This window comes from Schistocerca serialis, chromosome 9 (genome assembly GCF_023864345.2).
Source record: "Schistocerca serialis cubense isolate TAMUIC-IGC-003099 chromosome 9, iqSchSeri2.2, whole genome shotgun sequence".
Taxonomy (NCBI): Eukaryota; Metazoa; Arthropoda; class Insecta; order Orthoptera; family Acrididae; genus Schistocerca; species Schistocerca serialis.
Window position 1 is genome coordinate 499,912,554 of NC_064646.1, and position 20,940 is coordinate 499,933,493.

Sequence of the window (20,940 nt, forward strand, 5' to 3'; positions counted from 1 at the left end):
ATTATCAAGTATAACAAATATTTTCTTCCCTTTTTCTTCTTCTGAAGTCAGCATAATACGAATAAACATAATGTTTATGGTGTAATAAATATAATGTACATAATAGATATAGTTTCATCTTCAGCACTGGAAAATGGTTACATAACTTGAATATAAATAATCAAAAAAAGAAAGCAGCCAGCTGTAAATAATACCAAAAAATAACAGCAAAATCTGCAAATCATAACACAAAAATTGGTCATAAAATAAAATGACTTTTTCCTGTCCCTACCCATAAGGAATCCAACCTGTCTGATTGTTAAATAAATCTCCACCCACACATCTGAGTCCTTTCTGCCCTAATATTAAATCCTTAAAGTCCATCTAGACATTGGATTTGATGCTAGTATTATGTTCAAGGTGGCAGTATTTTTTGGCCTGGTAAGAATGAAGGACATTAATGTATGAATGTATTTTGAAACAGTTATTAAAAAAAAAAAATGAAGAGATATCTGAAGGATGTTCTGGCTAGAGTAAACACTGTATAACCTGTATAATTTTTATAACATGCTTTTGTATCCTGAAAATACTACTGCTGTAAATTGAGATGTCCCAAGAAAGGATTCCATAACTCATTAGTAATTGAAAATATATGGAATAAGTGTATACAGAATGTACAGTCATGTATATTTGAAGTGTAGCTGAACTAAGTTTCTTCATTAATGTGGGTTATGGCTGTGGTTTATCTACAGACCTAAAAAGTAAACATTGTCCAACAAACTGTGGCATTCTGCAAAGTATTTACTGGCTCTTGTCAAAATCTAATGATAACTGTCTTGGGTCCTCTGTTGATGTTCTCTAATATTTCCTGACATGCTTTTCTTTCTTCCTTTCTTTTATTTTTTTATTTTTTACTTTTTTAAACTGTGTTCTGAATGTTAAAGATCACTGTCCAACATTAGAAGAAGTTAGCATTAACATATGACATCAGAAAGAGTCAAAATATCATACTCTAAAGTAAATCACTATCAGTCCACCATGTACTTACAAAAAGAAAAACAGTAGAATAAAGTTGCACATTCTCAAGAACAGATGGCACAGCAATTCAGTAGCCAAAGTTTCTTTGTGTGACTGAAGAAAAACGTGTTTGTATGCTCTACTTTCTTGAGAGAGAAGCAAGTAGATTGGAAACTGAAGATAGTATTATGGAATTTTAAGAGTGAATATGTTATGATCTGAAGACCAAAAGGAAGAAATTGAGTATTAAACAATGTTACTAAAGTAAACTGCATTATATAAACTCACAGGGTTGTAGACGATAGTTTGGAAAAGTTCTCCGCCTTGAATAATCTCGTCTAGTTTTGTAGGTCCCCCAGGATAATCTCGCATCATAATAGTATGGGTGAAGAGGCCGCATGTCTGGCGTGGCAATACCTGTTGAAGAAAGACTTAAATGAGTAATACCTAATCATCACATCCAAACATACATTTTTCACAGCTGTTTATAAAGAGAGAAAGCTGCTTCTATTCTCTGTGCTTTATGACACACTTTAGTGAATAATCTAAAAACCTTAAAAACTAAAAGAATATGCAATTAGTCAATTATACTTCATATTTGGCTCATCAGATTATACTTCGTATAATTTATCATGCTTGGACAGTCTTGCTTTCACACAGAGAAAATGAGTAATGTGAGAATTAGGAAGAAAAAAGTTACTGAATGTTGAAAAAAATTTGCTTGCATGAATGGATAAGCAATGAAATCAAAATTTTATTAAGAGGATTGTATGTAATAAAGCTTTGTCAGGGAGTGATTATTTCGTAGAATATTGTCTTTATTGAAATTAGAGCGAAGTGTGTTTTGTTTCACAGAATGTTTGATTGTCATCATTATGCAATGATTTCTGTGTGCATGTGTGAATCAAATGAGGAGGTAAGTAATCATTTATATAACACTGACATGATCAGTGTGAGCTTTCATGACTGACACTATGATTTACTTCTTGGAAAACATCTCTATATTTGGGACAATTTTCTTGCTAATGTATTTTTTCCTACTGATGGAGACATTGTCAGAGACTGTAAAGATAGATGTGTAAATCCTCTGGCTTTAAAATGTTTCAGAAACTGATTATAGTAAATCCCCAAATTAACAAAGTTGCTTTTAAGGAAGTTCTGCTTTAATTAATATTTCTAGTGGTCCCAGCAAAAATCACATATCAACAATGTTATTTCACCCTGCTTTAATGAACATCGCTTTATGAAAAAGTCCACTTTTAAGGAATAAACATGATATGTTTCACAATTTTAAATCAGTTTTTATGTAATTCCTAACATTTTCTAGTGAATTTATGCTTTCTTTCCACTTCACACATCATAATTTTTGTAGTGTGGCACAGTAAATGGTAATCGATTTAGCTGTTTGACATGACAATAATTTGACTTCTCTTGTAATGGTACTCACAAATGTGTCAAAAGTATTGGAAATCTATTTCTGTGCGACTTTGGTCATGTGATCTGATTTCAAAGTCACTGAGGCTATGAAACACCAAAACTATAATTGTTTCATTAGTAAAGTGTCAAAGAAATCAATTTTACTTTTTTGGAGTTGTGGCCTCCAAACAATTCAAAAAAAGCTGATGTTGACAATCTTAACATGAATATTTTGAACAACATGGAGAAGGAATCTGATTTAGTGCAGTCTACATGTGTGGCATATTCAAAATTAAGAAGCATTCTTTAATGCTGAAGCTAATGATTCCTGTGGATCCAAAAAAGAACATTCATATGTCTATGTTCAGTGATGTGGAAAATATTCTTCTGAAGTTGTTTCACAGACTGAGCAGTTGAAGAATCAATATAAGGGGAAACATACTGCAGCGGAAGGCCCATGAAATTGCTTTGAAGGTCAACACTGAAAATTTCTGTGCATCAAATAACTGTTCAAATCATTTTTAAAAAATCTGTAGTTTCAAAGTGTATGTGGAGAAAGTGAGGCTCTGGTCACAAAAAGTGTGAAGAACGTTACACTGCCATGACTGATACAGGGTTATGAGACCAGACACATTTTGAATGCTGATGAAACTGGCACCTTTTATAATTTACTTCCTGCAAAATCATTGCGTTTAGGCAAACAATGCCATGGAGGTAAAAAAAAAGTAAAGAAAGGATGACAATGCTACTGTATGTAAATTGTGATGGAAGAGAAAAGATGCCACCACTATTAACTCCCGGATGATTTGAAAACATAAAAATGCTACCAGTAGTTTGCACTTATGGTACAACAGCAGTCTCCGAAGATGTCAGAAATCTTTACAACTTTTTTGGGTGTTTAGATGCTGAGATCAGTGCATTGTGAAGGAAAGTTGTATTTATTATGGACCGATGCTCTGTAGGCCTAGACATAGAAGAAATTGTTTCTGAGTAATGTAAATATTGTGATCTTTCCTCTAAACTAAAAAATTCACCTGCAGGTTCTGGACTTGGGCATAGTACACTCTGTTAAAGCCAAATACAGAGTAGCAGTTGTTCAGAAATCAGTTTCATTCTTTGAGAGAATTCAAGTGAAGAGACAGCACTGTACAAGCTACACATATGTTTGTTGCCCTCTGGAATTCTGTACCACAACAGACCATGTTAAATTGTTTCACAAAGGCTGGCTGTAGTACACCAGTTTCTGTTGAAGACATCATTGCAGAATAACAACACCGTAGCAAAACTAATTTTATGAAAATGCAACATTCCAGGACATTGTTTGTTGTGATGATGACATACTGACCTCCAAAATCAAGACTAATGCAAGTGAAATGCTTATGACAAAACACAGGTAGGAAGTGGCAGTGACAATGAAGAAGAAGAAGAAGAAGAAGGACATTGCGTCAAGTTTTGTTGCTACTGTGCAAAGAATTGATACTGTCAGGAAACTCTTTTCCTCTTTTAATGTAGATGAGTCAACTGTAACTTATATCAACCAGCTGGAGCAACTCCTTCTTTCATTACAATATGTTGGAAGAAAAAAATAAACAAGACTTATTCATTTTTAAAAACATTAAGGCTGTGTTCTGTGAAAAGTGTAATAATTATATTTTTGCTTCATTTAAATTTGTAGCACAGGGTATAGCTATTTTTGTAATTAAACAGCACTTATATCACCAGGGCCAACAGCCTTGCTGCAGTGGTAGCACCGGTTCCCATCATATCACTGAAGTTAAACCCTGGAGGGCTGGGCTAAAACTTGGATGGGTGACCATCCAGTCTGCGGAGCACTGTTGGCAAGCGGGGTGCACTCATCCCTTGTGAGATAAACTGAGGAGCTATCTGATTGAGGAGTAGCAGCTCCTGTCTCGTAAACTGACGTACAGCCAGGAGTGGTGTGCTGACCACATGCCCCTCCATATCCACATCCAGTGATGCCTGTGGGCTCAGGATAACACGGCGGCCGGTCAGTACCGTTGGGCCTTCCAAGGCTTGTTCGGGTGGAGAGTTGTTGTATATCACCTAAACATGCTTTATTTATGATTCTGAGTCACTCTTTCCACCTACTCTGGCAAAACCCTCATTTTAGGAAAATCACTATTTAACAAAAAAATATTTGGGCCCCAGAGATTGATTAAAATGAGTTTTACTGTACTTCCAATGCTTCACTACGAAATAGTGAAGCAGCTGAACAGCTTCCTCCTACACACATGGTGGCCACCACATTTAAAATCATTTGAATGTTACCAAAGACCACTGTGTTGAGCTGAAGTGGCACCTTGAACTTTTTCAGTGCATGAATTACTGCCATTTGTTTTATTTAATCACAGAACACACAACTTGTATAAAATTACTCTTTCTTCTTTGAAGTTCCATTAATGTTTCAAATTTTTATCACCACTCTGCACAGTCTGTTTCTACCAGTAAATTATCCTCTCTATACACTCAATTTCTACCAATAAAGTGTTCAAAGGTTTGCTTTATGAAGCACAAAACTTCATAAAATGTAAACACCTATTTCCATAAACAATGAGAATATCTTCAACACATGGAGACAAAATTTTAGGCAGAAAATTATGCCTCAGACCACAGAGTAAAACTCAAATGCCATGAGCCATCACAAAGTGATATAAAAGAAAGAAAGAAAGAACAACAACAACAACTCAAATTACATTAAAGATACTTAACCATAACACAACTGATTCCTCAATGTTAATATTTTTAGAGGTAGTAAAAACTAGTGAATCCTTTTCATCTTTATTGAAATTGTTTCAGTGTACATAAGGAAACAAACAATATTGATCCAAAGATATTTATTTACAAACACAATCAGTTTCTCACCATTATATTTCGGTGAATAAATCCACGTCTCAGTCTCGCTGGTCGCAGATGTGGGTATTCCTCTGTCGAAGTTACCCGAACGTTCCACACTTTCTTCCAGGCCTCATACAATATCTCATGAACAGGATACACACCAGAGTGGTGAGGTGCTATAGAATAACCAGAATCCACTGGGATACCATGTTCCTGTCAAAAAAAAGTGTAACAGGTAACAGAGGCATTTCATAAAAGACAACCAGGGAAATTATATAAATGTAAATCATTTATAAATTGTGGCACAGCAGAACTTGTAGCCAGTACTTACCTCCGGCAGGTGAAATATGTAGTACTGCCAACAGATGTAACAAAGTGAAAGTGATGATACTATCCTAGCTTCTGGAACTGTTAGCTCCCACTTCAAGAAGCAGAGTGGGAAGGCTACAAAGGAATTTCCCACGATGAGAGAGTCCCACCTGTAGTGAGATGATGGTTGACAAAGGTGAAGGGGAGGTGTCGGAGGGCGACCTGCCTTTCTCTTTGACCCTTCGAAACCTATCCCTCCTTCACTTTGAAAGAGGAACTAACAGTTCTGATAGCTACGTAGTGTTTACACTACAGCTTTTAGATGTGCCTGTCAGCACCACTGTATATTTATATAATAGATCTGGGTGAAATCAAATTAATTGTTGGATGTCTTTACTGGCCATCTGATTCTGCTGTGACAGTCTTAGAATCATTCAAACAAAGTATCTGCTCAGTAGTTCATAAATACCCAGATTGTGCAGCACTGGTTGTAGGTGACTTTAATCTACTGAGTATAGAAAGGGATCTCTACAAATTCATTCTGGGTGGTACAGACAGGTAATCTTGTCAAATACTTTTCAACATGTTTTCTAAAAACTGTCTCAAGCACTTAGTTCAACACTCCACACACAAGAGAAATACTTTTCCCCTTGTAGCTACAAACAGGCCTGATTTTATCAAAAAAATCAGTATAGAGACATGGATTAGTGATCACAATTTGTCATTATAGCAATGATGGGTAACAAAGTTAATAAATGCATTGGGAAGGCAGGAGAGTATTTTTTTTTTCTAGAAATTGTTGTTAGCATCTCACTTTGGCCACACATGGACATCATTTTGTTCCAGTTTGATGGACATAGAGGAACTGTGGGTAAAGCTTAAACAGATTGAGAGTAGTGCTTTTGAGAAGTATGTGCTGAGTATGTGGAATAAGGACGCCAAAGTCTAACCACGGTTTAATAATAAAATTCAGAAAATGCTGAGAAAGTAAAGACTATTGCACTCTTGTTTCAAAAAAGAATGCTCAAATGATGGCATGCAAAAATTATTAGAGATTCATGTCTCTTTAAAAATATCAATGCACGAGGCATACAACAATTACCACCATCACACCTTAGCAAAAGATCTTGCTGAGGACCTGAAAAAATTCTGGTCCTGCATAAAATCACTAAGCAGATTGAAGGTTTTTACCTAGTCACTTGCTGAGTAGTCTGGCGTAACAATAGAAGACAACAAAATGAAGGCCAGAGTTTTAAATTTCTCATTTACAAAATCATTCACACAGGAAGATCATACAGATGTATAATCATTTGACCATTGAAGAGACTCTTGCATGAAGCACAGGTAACCAGCTAAAAAGCTGGAAATAAATGTCAGCAAGTCCAGATGGAACCCCAAATCGGTTTTACAGAGAGTACTTAGCTCGCACCACAAATTTCTCGCCCATCAAAAATTCCCAAGTCAATGGAAAATAGTGTATGTGACTCCTGTATATAAGAAGAGTGAAAGAATGGAAATGCAAAATTCAAGACTAATACCCTCAACATCTATTTATTGCAGAATTCTTGAAAATGTTCTCATTTCAAATATAATAAATTTCCTAGACACAGAAAAGCTTTTGCCTGAAACCCAGCTTCTCATTTTCCAACACAACATCCTGCAGACCATGGACAAAGGACAACAATCAGATTCCATATTCCTAGATTTTCAGGAAGTGTTTGATATGATGCCCCACTGCAGACTGTTAACAAAGGAACGAGCTTACAGATTAGGTTCCCAGATATGTGGGTGGCCTGAAGACTTTTTAAGTAACAAAAACCAGTATGTTATCTTCAATGGCAAGTGATCAGATATGGGGGCATCATCAGGAGTGGCAATGCGAAGAGTAATGGGACCACTCTTGTTCTCTGGCATAATCTGTCAGACAGGTTAAGCAACAATCCCTGGCTGTTTGCTCATCGTGCCAAGGTGTACAGGAAGACGTCAGCATTGACTGACTGTAGGAAGATACAAGATGATCTGGGCAAAATTTGTAGCTGGCGTAATGAATGGCAGCTTGCTCTAAATGTAGAAAAGTGTAAGTTAATGCAGATAAATATGAAAAACACAATCCCATGCCATTTGAATACAGCGTTAGAAGTGGCTTGCTTTACACAGTCGTGTCTTTTAAATATCTGAGCATAATGTTGCAATGCAATATGAAATGGAATGAGCATGTGAGGATTATGGTAGGGCAGGTGAATGGTGAACTTTGGTTTATTGGGAGAAATTTGAGAGAGTGTGGCTCATCTGTAAAGAAGACTGCATTGCTGGTGTGACCTATTCTTGAGTACAACTTGAGTGTTTTGAATCCACACCAGGTCAGATTAAAGGAAAACATTGAAGCAGTTAAGAGGCAGGCTGCTACATTTGTTACCAGTAAGTTCAAACAAGATTCAGGTATCATGCAGATGCTTCGGGAACTCAAATGGGAATCCCTGGAGGGGAGGTGACTGTGGTGTCACTGCCAGACACCACACTTGCTAGGTGGTAGCTTTTAAATCGGCCGCGGTCCGTTAGTATACGACGGACCCGCGTGTCGCCACTGTCAGTAATTGCAGACCGAGCGCCACCACACGGCAGGTCTAGAGAGACGTACTAGCACTCGCCCCAGTTGTACAGCCAACGTTGCTAGCCCTGGTTCACTGAGAAATATGCTCTCATTTGCCGAGACGATAGTTAGCATAGCCTTCAGCTAAGTCAATTGCTACGACCTAGCAAGGCGCCATTTATCCTTTGCTATGTACCTAATGAAGCATGTACAGTAACAAGACCAATGTTCACCAATTGTGGATTAAAGTTAAGTATTCCAGAAGCTATGTACTTTTCTTTATAGCATTCATTAAGTATCCTGTTTCAGACCTCACGCCATCCTGCGTGAGCTTATAGCGTGCATTTCGGCTTCCTCAAACAACACGGTGTTGGCACTTCTGCCGACACTTCAGTGACATTTTTTTTTTAGGAACATTACTGAGAAAACTAAGAGACCAGCATTTGAAGCTGACTGCAGAACAATTCTACTGCCGCCAACACACATTTTGCATAAAAACCACGAAGATATGATACAAGAAATTAGGGCTCATTTGGAGGCATATAGACAGTCAATTTTTCCTTGCTCTGGAACAGGAAAGGAAGTGAATAACAGTGGTATAAGACCTCCACCACACATGTGGTGGCTTGTGGATGTAGATATTGCATCTCTTGCATGTAAATATGGGTTAGCATTTCTGTCTCGTTATTTATTAGTCTTCTTGACTGAATTTTCCTTTTGGTACAAATAATTTGTAGCATGCTCTTATTTCATTTTAAAAGGAAATGGATGATCTACTTCAATCTGTACATTTCTGTGAACCAGTTACTTTCTTCCATTAATCCTAACATGACTCCACTGTTGTATAGTTTTCCCGGCGTAATTTAAGATTCCAAGAATGAACCCTCATCTCACTTGATCAGTGTTATTTGATCTGTGATGTGTTTGTACCACTTTAATACAAGCTGCATGATACTCACAAGTATTTCTAGTTACCGCAGAAGTAATATGAACTGCCTCTACAAGAAAAAATTATTTTTAAAGAACGAAAAAAGACAGGTCAGAACAGACTACACAGTGAGATGTATATTCAGTTCTCACAAAATATGTTTATAATGACTCCTCAATGTTTTCGGGTTGATTTTGATACATTTCATATTATCTACCTCCTCTGTTAAACACTGACCAATCTCTCTGAATAGGGTTCTTATAATAGTTCTTCATTCCTCATTTCCTTTTCATTTCTATCTTTAATTATTTCCCCTGTTAAAAGGGACATTGCATTAAGAGTCCTGACACTCATTTTAGTTCCACATTCTATTACTATCCAAATCGGAGTTCAAGAGCTAGATGACATTTTTGGTATTGTATGTTTTTAACCATGAACCATGGACCTTGCCGTTGGTGGGGAGGCTTGCGTGCCTCAGCGATACAGATAGCCATACCGTAGGTGCAACCACAACGGAGGGGTATCTGTTGAGAGGCCAGACAAACGTGTGGTTCCTGAAGAGGGGCAGCAGCCTTTTCAGTAGTTGCAAGGGCAACAGTCTGGATGATTGACTGATCTGGCCTTGTAACAATAACCAAAACGGCCTTGCTGTGCTGGTACTGTGAACGGCTGAAAGCAAGGGGAAACTACAGCCGTAATTTTTCCCGAGGGCATGCAGCTTTACTGTATGATTACATGGTGATGGCGTCCTCTTGGATAAAATATTCCGGAGGTAAAATAGTCCCCCATTCGGATCTCTGGGCGGGGACTACTCAAGAGGATGTCGTTATCAGGAGAAAGAAAACTGGCGTTCTACGGATCGGAGCGTGGAATGTCAGATCCCTTAATCGGGCAGGTAGGTTAGAAAATTTAAAAAGGGAAATGGATAGGTTAAAGTTAGATATAGTGGGAATTAGTAAAGTTCGGTGGCAGGAAAAACAACACTTCTGGTCAGGTGACTACAGGGTTATAAACACAAAATCAAATAGGGGTAATGCAGGAGTAGGTTTAATAATGAATAGGAAAATAGGAATGCGGGTAAGCTACTACAAACAGCATAGTGAACGCATTATTGTGGCCAAGATAGATACGAAGCCCACACCTACTACAGTAGTACAAGTTTATATGCCAACTAGCTCTGCAGATGACGAAGAAATTGAAGAAATGTATGATGAAATAAAAGAAATTATTCAGGTAGTGAAGGGAGACGAAAATTTAATAGTCATGGGTGACTGGAATTCGAGTGTAGGAAAAGGGAGAGAAGGAAACATAGTAGGTAAATATGGATTGGGGCTAAGAAATGAAAGAGGAAGCTGCCTGGTAGAATTTTGCACAGAGCACAACATAATCATAACTAACACTTGGTTTAAGAATCATGAAAGAAAGTTGTATACATGGAAGAACCCTGGAGATACTAAAAGGTATCAGATAGATTATATAATGGTAAGACAGAGATTTAGGAACCAGGTTTTAAATTGTAAGACATTTCCAGGGGCAGATGTGGACTCTGACCACAATCTATTGGTTATGACCTGTAGATTAAAACTGAAGAAACTGCAAAAAGGTGGGAATTTAAGGAGATGGGACCTGGATAAACTAAAAGAACCAGAGGTTGTACAGAGATTCAGGGAGAGCATAAGGGAGCAATTGACAGGAATGGGGGAAATAATTACAGTAGAAGACGAATGGGCAGCTTTGAGGGATGAAGTAGTGAAGGCAGCAGAGGATCAAGTAGGTAAAAAGACGAGGGCTAGTAGAAATCCTTGGGTAACAGAAGAAATATTGAATTTAATTGATGAAAGGAGAAAATATAAAAATGCAGTAAGTGAAGCAGGCAAAAAGGAATACAAACGTCTCAAAAATAAGATCGACAGGAAGTGCAAAATGGCTAAGCAGGGATGGCTAGAGGACAAATGTAAGGATCTAGAGGCCTATCTCACTAGGGGTAAGATAGATACCGCCTACAGGAAAATTAAAGAGACCTTTGGAGAGAAGAGAACCACTTGTATGAATATCAAGAGCTCAGATGGAAACCCAGTTCTAAGCAAAGAAGGGAAAGCGGAAAGGTGGAAGGAGTATGTAGAGGGTCTATACAAGGGCGATGTACTTGAGGACAATATTATGGAAATGGAAGAGGATGTAGATGAAGATGAAATGGGAGATATGATACTGCGTTAAGAGTTTGACAGAGCACTGAAAGACCTGAGTCGAAACAAGGCCCCCGAAGTAGACAATATTCCATTGGAACTACTGACGGCCATGGGAGAGCCAGTCCTGACAAAACTCTACCATCTGGTGAGCAAGATGTATGAAACAGGCAAAATACCCTCAGACTTCAAGAAGAATATAATAATTCCAATCCCAAAGATAGCAGGTGTTGACAGATGTGAGAATTACTGAACAATCAGTTTAATAAGCCACAGCTGCAAAATACTAACACGAATTCTTTACAGACGAATGGAAAAACTAGTAGAAGCCGACCTCGGGGAAGATCAGTTTGGATTCTGTAGAAATACTGGAACACGTGAGGCAATACTGACCTTACGACTTATCTTAGAAGAAAGATTAAGGAAAGGCAAACCTACATTTCTAGCATTTGTAGACTTAGAGAAAGCTTTTGACAATGTTGGCTGGAATACTCTCTTTCAAATTCTAAAGGTGGCAGGGGTAAAATACAGGGAGCGAAAGGCTATTTACAATTTGTACAGAAACCAGATGGCAGTTATAAGAGTCGAGGGACATGAAAGGGAAGCAGTGGTTGGGAAGGGAGTAAGACAGGGTTGTAGCCTCTCCCCGATGTTATTCAATCTGTATATTGAGCAAGCAGTGAAGGAAACAAAAGAAAAATTTGGAGTAGGTATTAAAATTCATGGAGAAGCAATAAAAACTTTGAGGTTCGCCGATGACATTGTAATTCTGTCACTTGGAAGAGCAGTTGAATGGAATGGACAGTGTCTTGAAAGGAGGATATAAGATGAACATCAACAAAAGCAAAACAAGGATAATGGAATGTAGTCTAATTAAGTCGGGTGATGCTGAGGGAATTAGATTAGGAAATGAGGCACTTAAAGTAGTAAAGGAGTTTTGCTACTTGGGGAGCAAAATAACTGATGATGGTCGAAGTAGAGAGGATATAAAATGTAGGCTGGCAATGGCAAGGAAAGCGTTTCTGAAGAAGAGAAATTTGTTAACATCCAGTGTTGATTTAAGTGTCAGGAAGCCATTTCTGAAAGTATTCGTATGGAGCGTAGCCATGTATGGAAGTGAAACATGGACGATAAATAGTTTGGACAAGAAGAGAATAGAAGCTTTCGAAATGTGGTGCTACAGAAGAATGCTGAAGATTAGATGGGTAGATCACATAACTAATGAGGAAGTATTGAATAGGATTGGGGAGAAGAGAAGTTTGTGGCACAACTTGACCAGAAGAAGGGATCGGTTGGTAGGACATGTTCTGAGGCATCAAGGGATCACCAATTTAGTATTGGAGGGCAGCGTGGAGGGTAAAAATCGTAGAGGGAGACCAAGAGATGAATACACTAAGCAGATTCAGAAGGATGTAGGTTGCAGTAGGTACTGGGAGATGAAAAAGCTTGCACAGGATAGAGTAGCATGGAGAGCTGCATCAAACCAGTCTCAGGACTGAAGACCACAACAACAACAACAACAACAACATGTTTTTAAATCTGTTCTCTAACAGATAACGAATATTAATGTTAACTGAAAACTAGGTCCATTACCTACAAGGTAATTAATATAATAAAAAATACTATTACATTATCTACCTCCTCTGTTAAACACTGACCAATCTCTCTGAATAGGGTTCTTATAATAGTTCTTCATTCCTCATTTCCTTTTCATTTCTATCTTTAATTATTTCCCCTGTTAAAAGGGACATTGCATTAAGAGTCCTGACACTCATTTTAATTCCACATTCTATTACTATCCAAATCGGAGTTCAAGAGCTAGATGACATTTTTGGTATTGCATGTTTTTAAATCTGTTCTCTAACAGATAACGAATATTAATGTTAACTGAAAACTAGGTCCATTACCTACAAGGTAATTAATGTAATAAAAAATACTATTACATTACATATTTACACCATTCTTCTCCCTCCAAATTTTGCTGTAATATGCTATACATGTAGTATTCATCAATATAAAACACTATGTATCACACAGGGTATCCACATGAAACCTCCCCAGTTTCCAAATGAAATTAAAGAAATTTGAGACACAAATATTTTGAGTCTGTGGCTGCATATAAAGAGTCTCAAAAAGTTTATAGTCGATTTTTTAACAGTCCCTCCCATTTTGTTTCGGGTGCTAAATAACTACCAGCTATGGAGTAGCCACAATTATATAAGTCCATTTTGTAAAATGAAGGAATCGCACAACAGTTGCTTAATCTATAATCTTTTACTCTGTACACAAATGGTTTTGGAAGACTTGAAGTCCAATCATCTGGTGTAAACTATAATAATGAAAATATTATGTTACATGGCAATGGGAGGGAATCCTCAAGTCTGAAATGTCCAATGAAGAACTATGTGGCTACTATTTCTAAAATGTATTAAAATAAATTGTAAGAGAGATCAGGATGTTACTTACAAATAAAAGCACTTTAAAATCTGAGGTCATGCTCAACACAGTGTTGTCATGGAACAAAAGGTTCCATGTCAAAAGGATAAAAATGACCTTGAAAAATCTGAAAAAAATGGACATCCTGACCAGACAGTAAATGTCACCAGAATCTTGAAACATGTAAAATGCAATACAAAAGGGAGGAGAGAAATCACACTTTGCATAGAATTACTTACAGAAATTCCATAAAAACAGTTCCTCTGTGCTGTATGACTGGGAACACAAACAGGGAATCTAAATACTAGCCGTGAGTACTGAGGATGCACACAACCCATACCATAGATGCGGCATGTGATTGGTGAAATGTTAAACCTGGAAGAATGGGAAGTAACAGCAGAAAGGAGATGGAACCATCACAACAATAAGTGGGAAGAAGACCTGTACATTTTTTTTCTTTATTTTTATTTTAAAGGAAAAAATAATACATTATGTGGAAACCTTATACTGCCTATGTTATTCTATATGGAGGCAGCAGTTAAAGGTGTGGCAATTTGCAAAGCAAACTTAATACATTCCACGGAAAGATTTCTTTTCCTGTTCAGCATCAGATAATGGGGCCTTGCCATATTTTGACTACAGATCACCTTCAATTATGGCAACATGGAGATTGGCATCTACAGAAAAGAGCCCACCGCTGATTTAGTTCTGAATGTAGCTTCAAACCACCCATTAAACATAAAAGTGCTGCCTTTCAGTCCCTCCTAAACAAAATAATGTTCCCCTCAGATCACAGGCACATGAGTATGAAAGGAAGTTCAGCATAACCAAGAATATTGCTCTGCATAATGGGTATCTGGGGTCTATGATTGAGAAATTGGAGGGGAAAAAATACTAGTGAAGTGTGGGGAAGCATGGAAGGGAAAGACTCTAAATTCAGTAGAGACAAAGATAAAGAACAAGTTTTGTATGATTCCATATCATGGATATGTAACAAAGAGCCGGCCGCTGGTGGCCGAGCGGTTCTAAGCGCTTCAGTCGGGAACTGCGCGACCGCTGCGGTTGCAGGTTCGAATCCTGCCTCGGGCATGGATGTGTGTGATGTCCTTAGGTTAGTTAGGTTTACGTATTTCTAAGTTCTAGGGGACTGATGAACTGAGATATTAAGTCCCACAGTGCTCAGAGCCATCTGTAACAAAGAGGAATAGAAAGAAACAGATTTCAGCCAACATAGCTTCAGCATATTCACACCGAAAAATTCAGGCAATAGGTTAAGGAAATGTGAAGCCTTCAATAAGGATCCTTGAGTGTGATACAAGCCAGTTTTATCAGAGCAGATACATTGGCACACATGCAAGAATTTTTATGTTCATATATCTGTCTCATACCATGCCTGCACCATGGAGTGTCAGTGCCCATGGCTAGTATTTACTATTATACAGTTTTTCTGCTTGTGTTCCCAGTCACGAAGCACATGGGAACTGTTTTTATAGAATTTATGTAAGTAATTCTATGCAATATGTCATTTCTCTCCTTCCCCCCTTTTTATTGCACCTTACATGGTTAACATTCTGGTTATTTTTGGTGTCTGGGTTTTTTAGATTTTTCTATGTCCCTTTTATTCTTTTGGCATATAACCTTTGGTTCCGCGAAAACACTGAGGTAAGTAATGCCCTGTTCTCTCTTTTAATTTATTTTAATTCATTTTAGAAATTTTAGTCACATAGCTCCTTCTCTAAAATTTCAGACTTCAGGATCTCCACTCCATTCATTGTCAGGTAACAGAAAATTTTCATTATTACACTTTACACCAGATGATGGAACTTTAAGTGTTCTGAAATCAGTTATGTACACAATACAAGAGTGTGTATTAAGCAACTGTTGTACGGTTTTGCAATTTTACAAAACTACCAGACATAATTACACATTAAGAGAGAACCCAGTGTATGGTGTGGTACATGGAAATGAAATCACTCACTGCTGTTCAAAGAGATTTCTGATGATAACTTCAAGGGTAGCCACCAGATGTTAACACATTTAAGGCTTGGTATGACAAATTCCTAGCCAGTGGGATTGTAAACAGAAAATCAATTTCCAGCAGAAAATGCACATCTGATAAAATAGTACACGAGATAAGAGGGACTTTCCAAAAAAGTCCATCAAAGTCAATTCAGCAAACATCACAAGAGCTATACATCCCTCACTCAACAGCTTACAAGGTGCTGCATAAACAACCTTGCTTACACACTTACAAAGTATAAACTTTCTAAGCACTAAAGCGAAATGATGCCCCATGAATCTGCTACTGAAATGTTGGACTGGATTGGACAAAATGCCTATTATGTAGGAAATGTCTTTTCTCTGATGAAGCAACCACCCAGAAATGTGGGAAGGTTAATCTGCACAACATTCACATTTGGAATTCAGAAAACCCCTACAGTTTCAGGAAACATGCCAGAGACAGAGAAAAAGTGAATGTGTTGTTTGTACAAATGAAAGACAGCATAGCTGAATCATTTTTCTTCACCGAGCAAACACTAACAGGAATCATTTATTTGGACATGCTTCGGCAATTGGCTTTTTCTTTGCTTCTTCCAAAATGATGGTGCACTGCCACACTGGAATTCCCATGTCTGTAACTTCCTGGACCAAATATTTCCACAGCAACAAATAGGACGTGACAGACAAACTTAATGACCCCTGCAAACTCCTGACTTAACACCTCTTGATTTCTTGCTGAGGGGTTCTATAAAGACAATGTGCATGCTTCATCTAAAAGTTACATAGGTAATCTCCACAGAAGAATTGTGGATGCAACAGCCTCCATCACCCAAGACATGCTTGTGCACATGTGGGTCAAGACAGAGTATTGTTTAAGCATTTTACAGGTTATGAAAGAAGCACATGTGCCAGGCATATAAATATGAAATATGGATTTCAGACAACAGATGTCGCACCAATGCAGTTTGGGCTATTAAGATTTGACACTGCACCATTTTGTTGTGTTATCAACAAGTGACAGATATGCATGTGTGATAAATTGGAAAAGTTTGTGCATAGTGTTGTGTTGTTGTGTTCAATATGTCAAAATTTATACCAAACTAAGAGCGTTCCCGATAGCATTATTTTTTTGTTTTCATTTGAAGAAAACTGTTGCTGAATCATACCGATTACTTCAAGAAGCTTTGGGTGAACATGCTCCATCACAAATTATGTGTAAACAGTAGTTTCAACATTTCAGAAATGGTGACTCCAGTGCCACAAACAAAGAACATGGAAAACTGGCAAAAAAATAGGAACATGTGGAATTGGAAGCATTGTTGAACGAAGATAATTTGCAAGCACAAAAACAACTCACCAAGCAACTGGAAGATAGTCAACAAGCTGTTTCCAATCAGCTATGAGAGATGGGAAAGATTCAGATCAGTAGATGGGTACCACACGAGTTGAATGACAGGCAAATAGAAAAGTGCAAAAACGAAAGATCTTGCTCACTCAGTACAAAAGAAAGTCATTTTTGCAATGTATAGCTACAGGGGATGAAAAGTGGATTTATTTTGAGAATCCCAAGCACAAAAAATCATGGGTAGGTCTAAGAACATGATCGACATCGACTACAAAACCAAATCACTTTGGTAGAAAGATGATGGTCTGTGTTTGGTGTGACCAGAGGGGTGTTGTCTATTATGAGCTGTTAAAACCTGAGAAAATGGTTAATACTAAACATTACCAACAACAATTAACTGATCTGAACTGTTTGCTGCTTGAAAAAAGGCCACAATACTGAAAGAGGCAATGCAAAGTTATTTTTCTTCATGACAATGCTCCTACACATACAGCAAAACTGGTTCACAACACATTGGGAGCACTTGGCTGGGAAGGTCTACCCCATGCAGCTTACTCACCAGACTTGGCTCCTTCTGACTACCACTTTTCTGCATCAATGGGTCACACATTTGCTGAGCAGTGCTTTGATTCATACGAAGATGTGAAAAAATGGCTCAATGAATGATTCACAGCAAAAGTGGAAAATTTTTACTGGCATGGTATTCACAAATTGCCTGAAAGATATTTTTATATAACAGACAATGGAACATACTTTGAATAAAGTACTATTTATCATTCTTCTGAATTTAATATACATAGACAAAAAAATCCATATTTCATACTTTTATATCTGGTAAAAGTGTATTAATTTTTTGTACAAAACTGTCTGAGTTACTTTACATGTTGTTTCAAACTGCAAATATCTACATCTCATATTTTTTTAACTGTGTTTGGAAATCTGTGGTGTTTCATGTGGACACCCTAAACAACAAATATTATGCTTATAGAAGGAAAAATGTCACACTACTTGGAAGATACACAAGTGGATCCCAAATGCAGCTTCAGCTTGGCCCACATAAAGAAAAAAAGACAAAAGACGCAGTGAAGGGGATCACTGTACCTTAGCAAATTGCTTGTTGAGTGCCATGTCGAGCTCCAGTTGTGTGAGGTTGTCATACAGATGTGGCTGCTGGTGGTTCCACATGTGGCTGAACCACATGAAACTCCCAACATTTTCTGAAACACAATAAGTTAGGTACTCTTTACTGAGAGAAACAGTGTGTGTGTGTGTGTGTGTGTGTGTGTGTGTGTGTGCGTGTGCGCGCGCGCGCATGTTGCGTGTATGTGAAAGAGAGGGGGGGGGGGGGGGGGAGGGGGAGAGAGAGAGAGAGAGAGAGAGAGAGATGAAACAGGAGGGGGCAGGATGACAAAAGCTCATGGAAGAGAAGAGAAGAAAGAGCTTACAGTATCGTAAAGACAATATCCAAACAAGCAGCATACATTGATGTACACGGGAGAACTGTGTGCCCTGGGGCTGTCCAGTACCCTGGTGCTGAGTATGCCACACCGTACAGGACATATGGATCTTGCCTAGTTTCTGTAGATATGGGAACATGCTTGACAATGTATCCTCCAACATTATCAACATTCCAGACATAAACTTCATTAGCAGTCATTACTGTTCCTTAAATATATATGATGTTTATCACATTTTTTAAAGGAAAAAGGAAAACAGGAATATAAATCAGTGCATAACAATTAGGAACTAAAAGCAGAATTTACATGTGACAAACCATATCTTGGTCAGTTCACAATTATCTTTAAAAAGATGAAGCTAAATTATAATTAACAATGGAAACAGAGAATACAGAAAAAGAATGAAATTATGTAGAGAATGGGGGGGGGAGAGAGGGGGGAGGGGGGAAAGAGAGGGGAGAGGGAGAGGGAGAGGGAGGGAGGGAGAGAGAGAGAGAGAGAGAGAGAGAGAGAGAGAGAGAGAGAGAGAGAGAGAGAGATCTGTAATTACTTTGCTTTGATCAAATTCCACAAGAGTGTTTACAAGCTCTTATTTACTTTGCCTGGCAGTCTAATTTGTAGAATATTCCAAATTGAAATAATTCATTCACATATTACAACTTACCAAGCAACATGTCATCTCCCAGGTTTTCTTCCGCATTCCCATGGTGGAAATATTTCCCCGAGAAACCAAGGTTGAACTTGAAACCAGGTACCAGCTGTTGAATTCTTTCTTGTGTCTCTAAAAGTGCCTGTGTGGAGATAGATATAAGAAATATTACACAAACAGAAAGTGGAATATTACTCCCAACTAATTCAGTTATCACATGAAAAGTGAAATGATTAAACTAGTTTCATTGTTACAAATTAGCATACAAATATTTTAATATGGCTTAGTGTGCTAAGAAAGATACTATAAACACAATTCACTGCCAGATTGTTGACTGACCATGCCAATGTTAAATGGACTGATCCAGACATATTTAAAATTACTAGTTTCTGTACTTTGTTCTATAGAATACTAATACCAGCTATAATTGATGAAATTTGTAGAAAGATTCTCTAGACTAGTATCAGTGTCAAATATTACAGTCTACATGACACAAAATGGTCCATGTGCACATTATTTTGTGTTTCAATTAATTTGTAAGTTCAGCTACATGCACATAGTGACACTGCAATATTTGGCTAAATACATTAATGTAGTCACTTACTTCAGGTACTATGCTAAAATAGTTTGCCATTATAGATCAAAAACGCAAAGGCAGATCACATCTATGTGCACAGGAGCTACTTTTTATCAGTCTTGGAACATGGGCAGCTCCAGTGCAGCTGATATGAATATAACTTTAGGAGAAAGTTGAGTTTGTGAATACGGTATTCATTTTGCAACTGAACGTGAACTTCTGTTTCATTTTCCATCCCATCTGTACACTGTTTCTGTATCACTGCCATTCCCCTCCATTGTCTTTATTTTCTTTGAGGAATCTATCCACGTGAAAAAGCATGAGACTTTTCTGTTAGAATTTTCTTTCACACTGTTGGTATTCTTGCTCACACAACACTGATGGGCGGACACTCTGTTTTGTTTTATAATGTCACAGACAAGCCTCAATTATAAAAATTGTCACCAAAGTGGAACTACACTGTAGCAGAAACAAAATACATATATATGGTCACTAATAAATGCAAGAGTTTGGATTCCCCAAAAACACTAACACCATATTAATAGGTCTCAAAAACAGACTAATTACTAATGTATTAGAAGAGCAGTGGATACGAACTTAAACAAGGGACTGCTCAATATTCTTCTGTGCATTGTGGAGCTACTGTTTACATCCTATACTAATACAGTCTTTTATTACATTAAGTAGCCTTGAAGTCATCTGTTGCAGCTAGTTCCAAAATCTCTTTGCTCAGTAAGCTCTAGTGTTCTGTACAACTTCCTCACCCATTCTGTCAACTACTTAGCAAACATGTGTCACTACACTAAAACATAAGTTTTTAGGCTTCTTTCGTGTTTGATACAAATTCTTCTCAGTTTACCTTGTCATCCCTCATTCATGTTACTCTCTATTTGCATTCTTCTTCAGAAGGCTCATTTTTCCCCCTTGTATTGATTATACATTTTTGTTTGATAAGATGATTATACATTTTTGTTTGATAAGATGCATCTATAATTCACATGACTACGATTTGCTCTTTTTGTTGTCCAGGATTTCATTTCTTTTCCACAAGTTATTTATGGTGTTTTCACTCTCTGTTGTCTCTGTAATGGTTCTGTAGCTTTTTCATGCATATTAACAAATCTGATTGTGAAAATAAATTTATGTTGGGGGTGATGCTCCATATTCCACGCGTAGATTCAAATTTCATAACAA

At 37.6% G+C, this 20,940-nt stretch overlaps 1 protein-coding gene across 1 annotated transcript in view; it reads right to left on the bottom strand.

Moving 5' to 3' along the window:
- The window catches only part of LOC126419743 (bifunctional heparan sulfate N-deacetylase/N-sulfotransferase), a 105,086-nt gene that overhangs the window by 65,441 nt on the left and 18,705 nt on the right, over positions 1–20,940 (bottom strand). Inside the window, exons 6-9 of the mRNA XM_050086920.1 lie at positions 19,185–19,311; positions 18,165–18,280; positions 5,296–5,481; positions 1,285–1,413 (exon numbers count right to left, since the gene is read on the bottom strand). Of these exons, the coding sequence (XP_049942877.1) occupies positions 1,285–1,413; positions 5,296–5,481; positions 18,165–18,280; positions 19,185–19,311 (558 nt within the window). The remainder of the gene's footprint in view (positions 1–1,284; positions 1,414–5,295; positions 5,482–18,164; positions 18,281–19,184; positions 19,312–20,940) is intronic.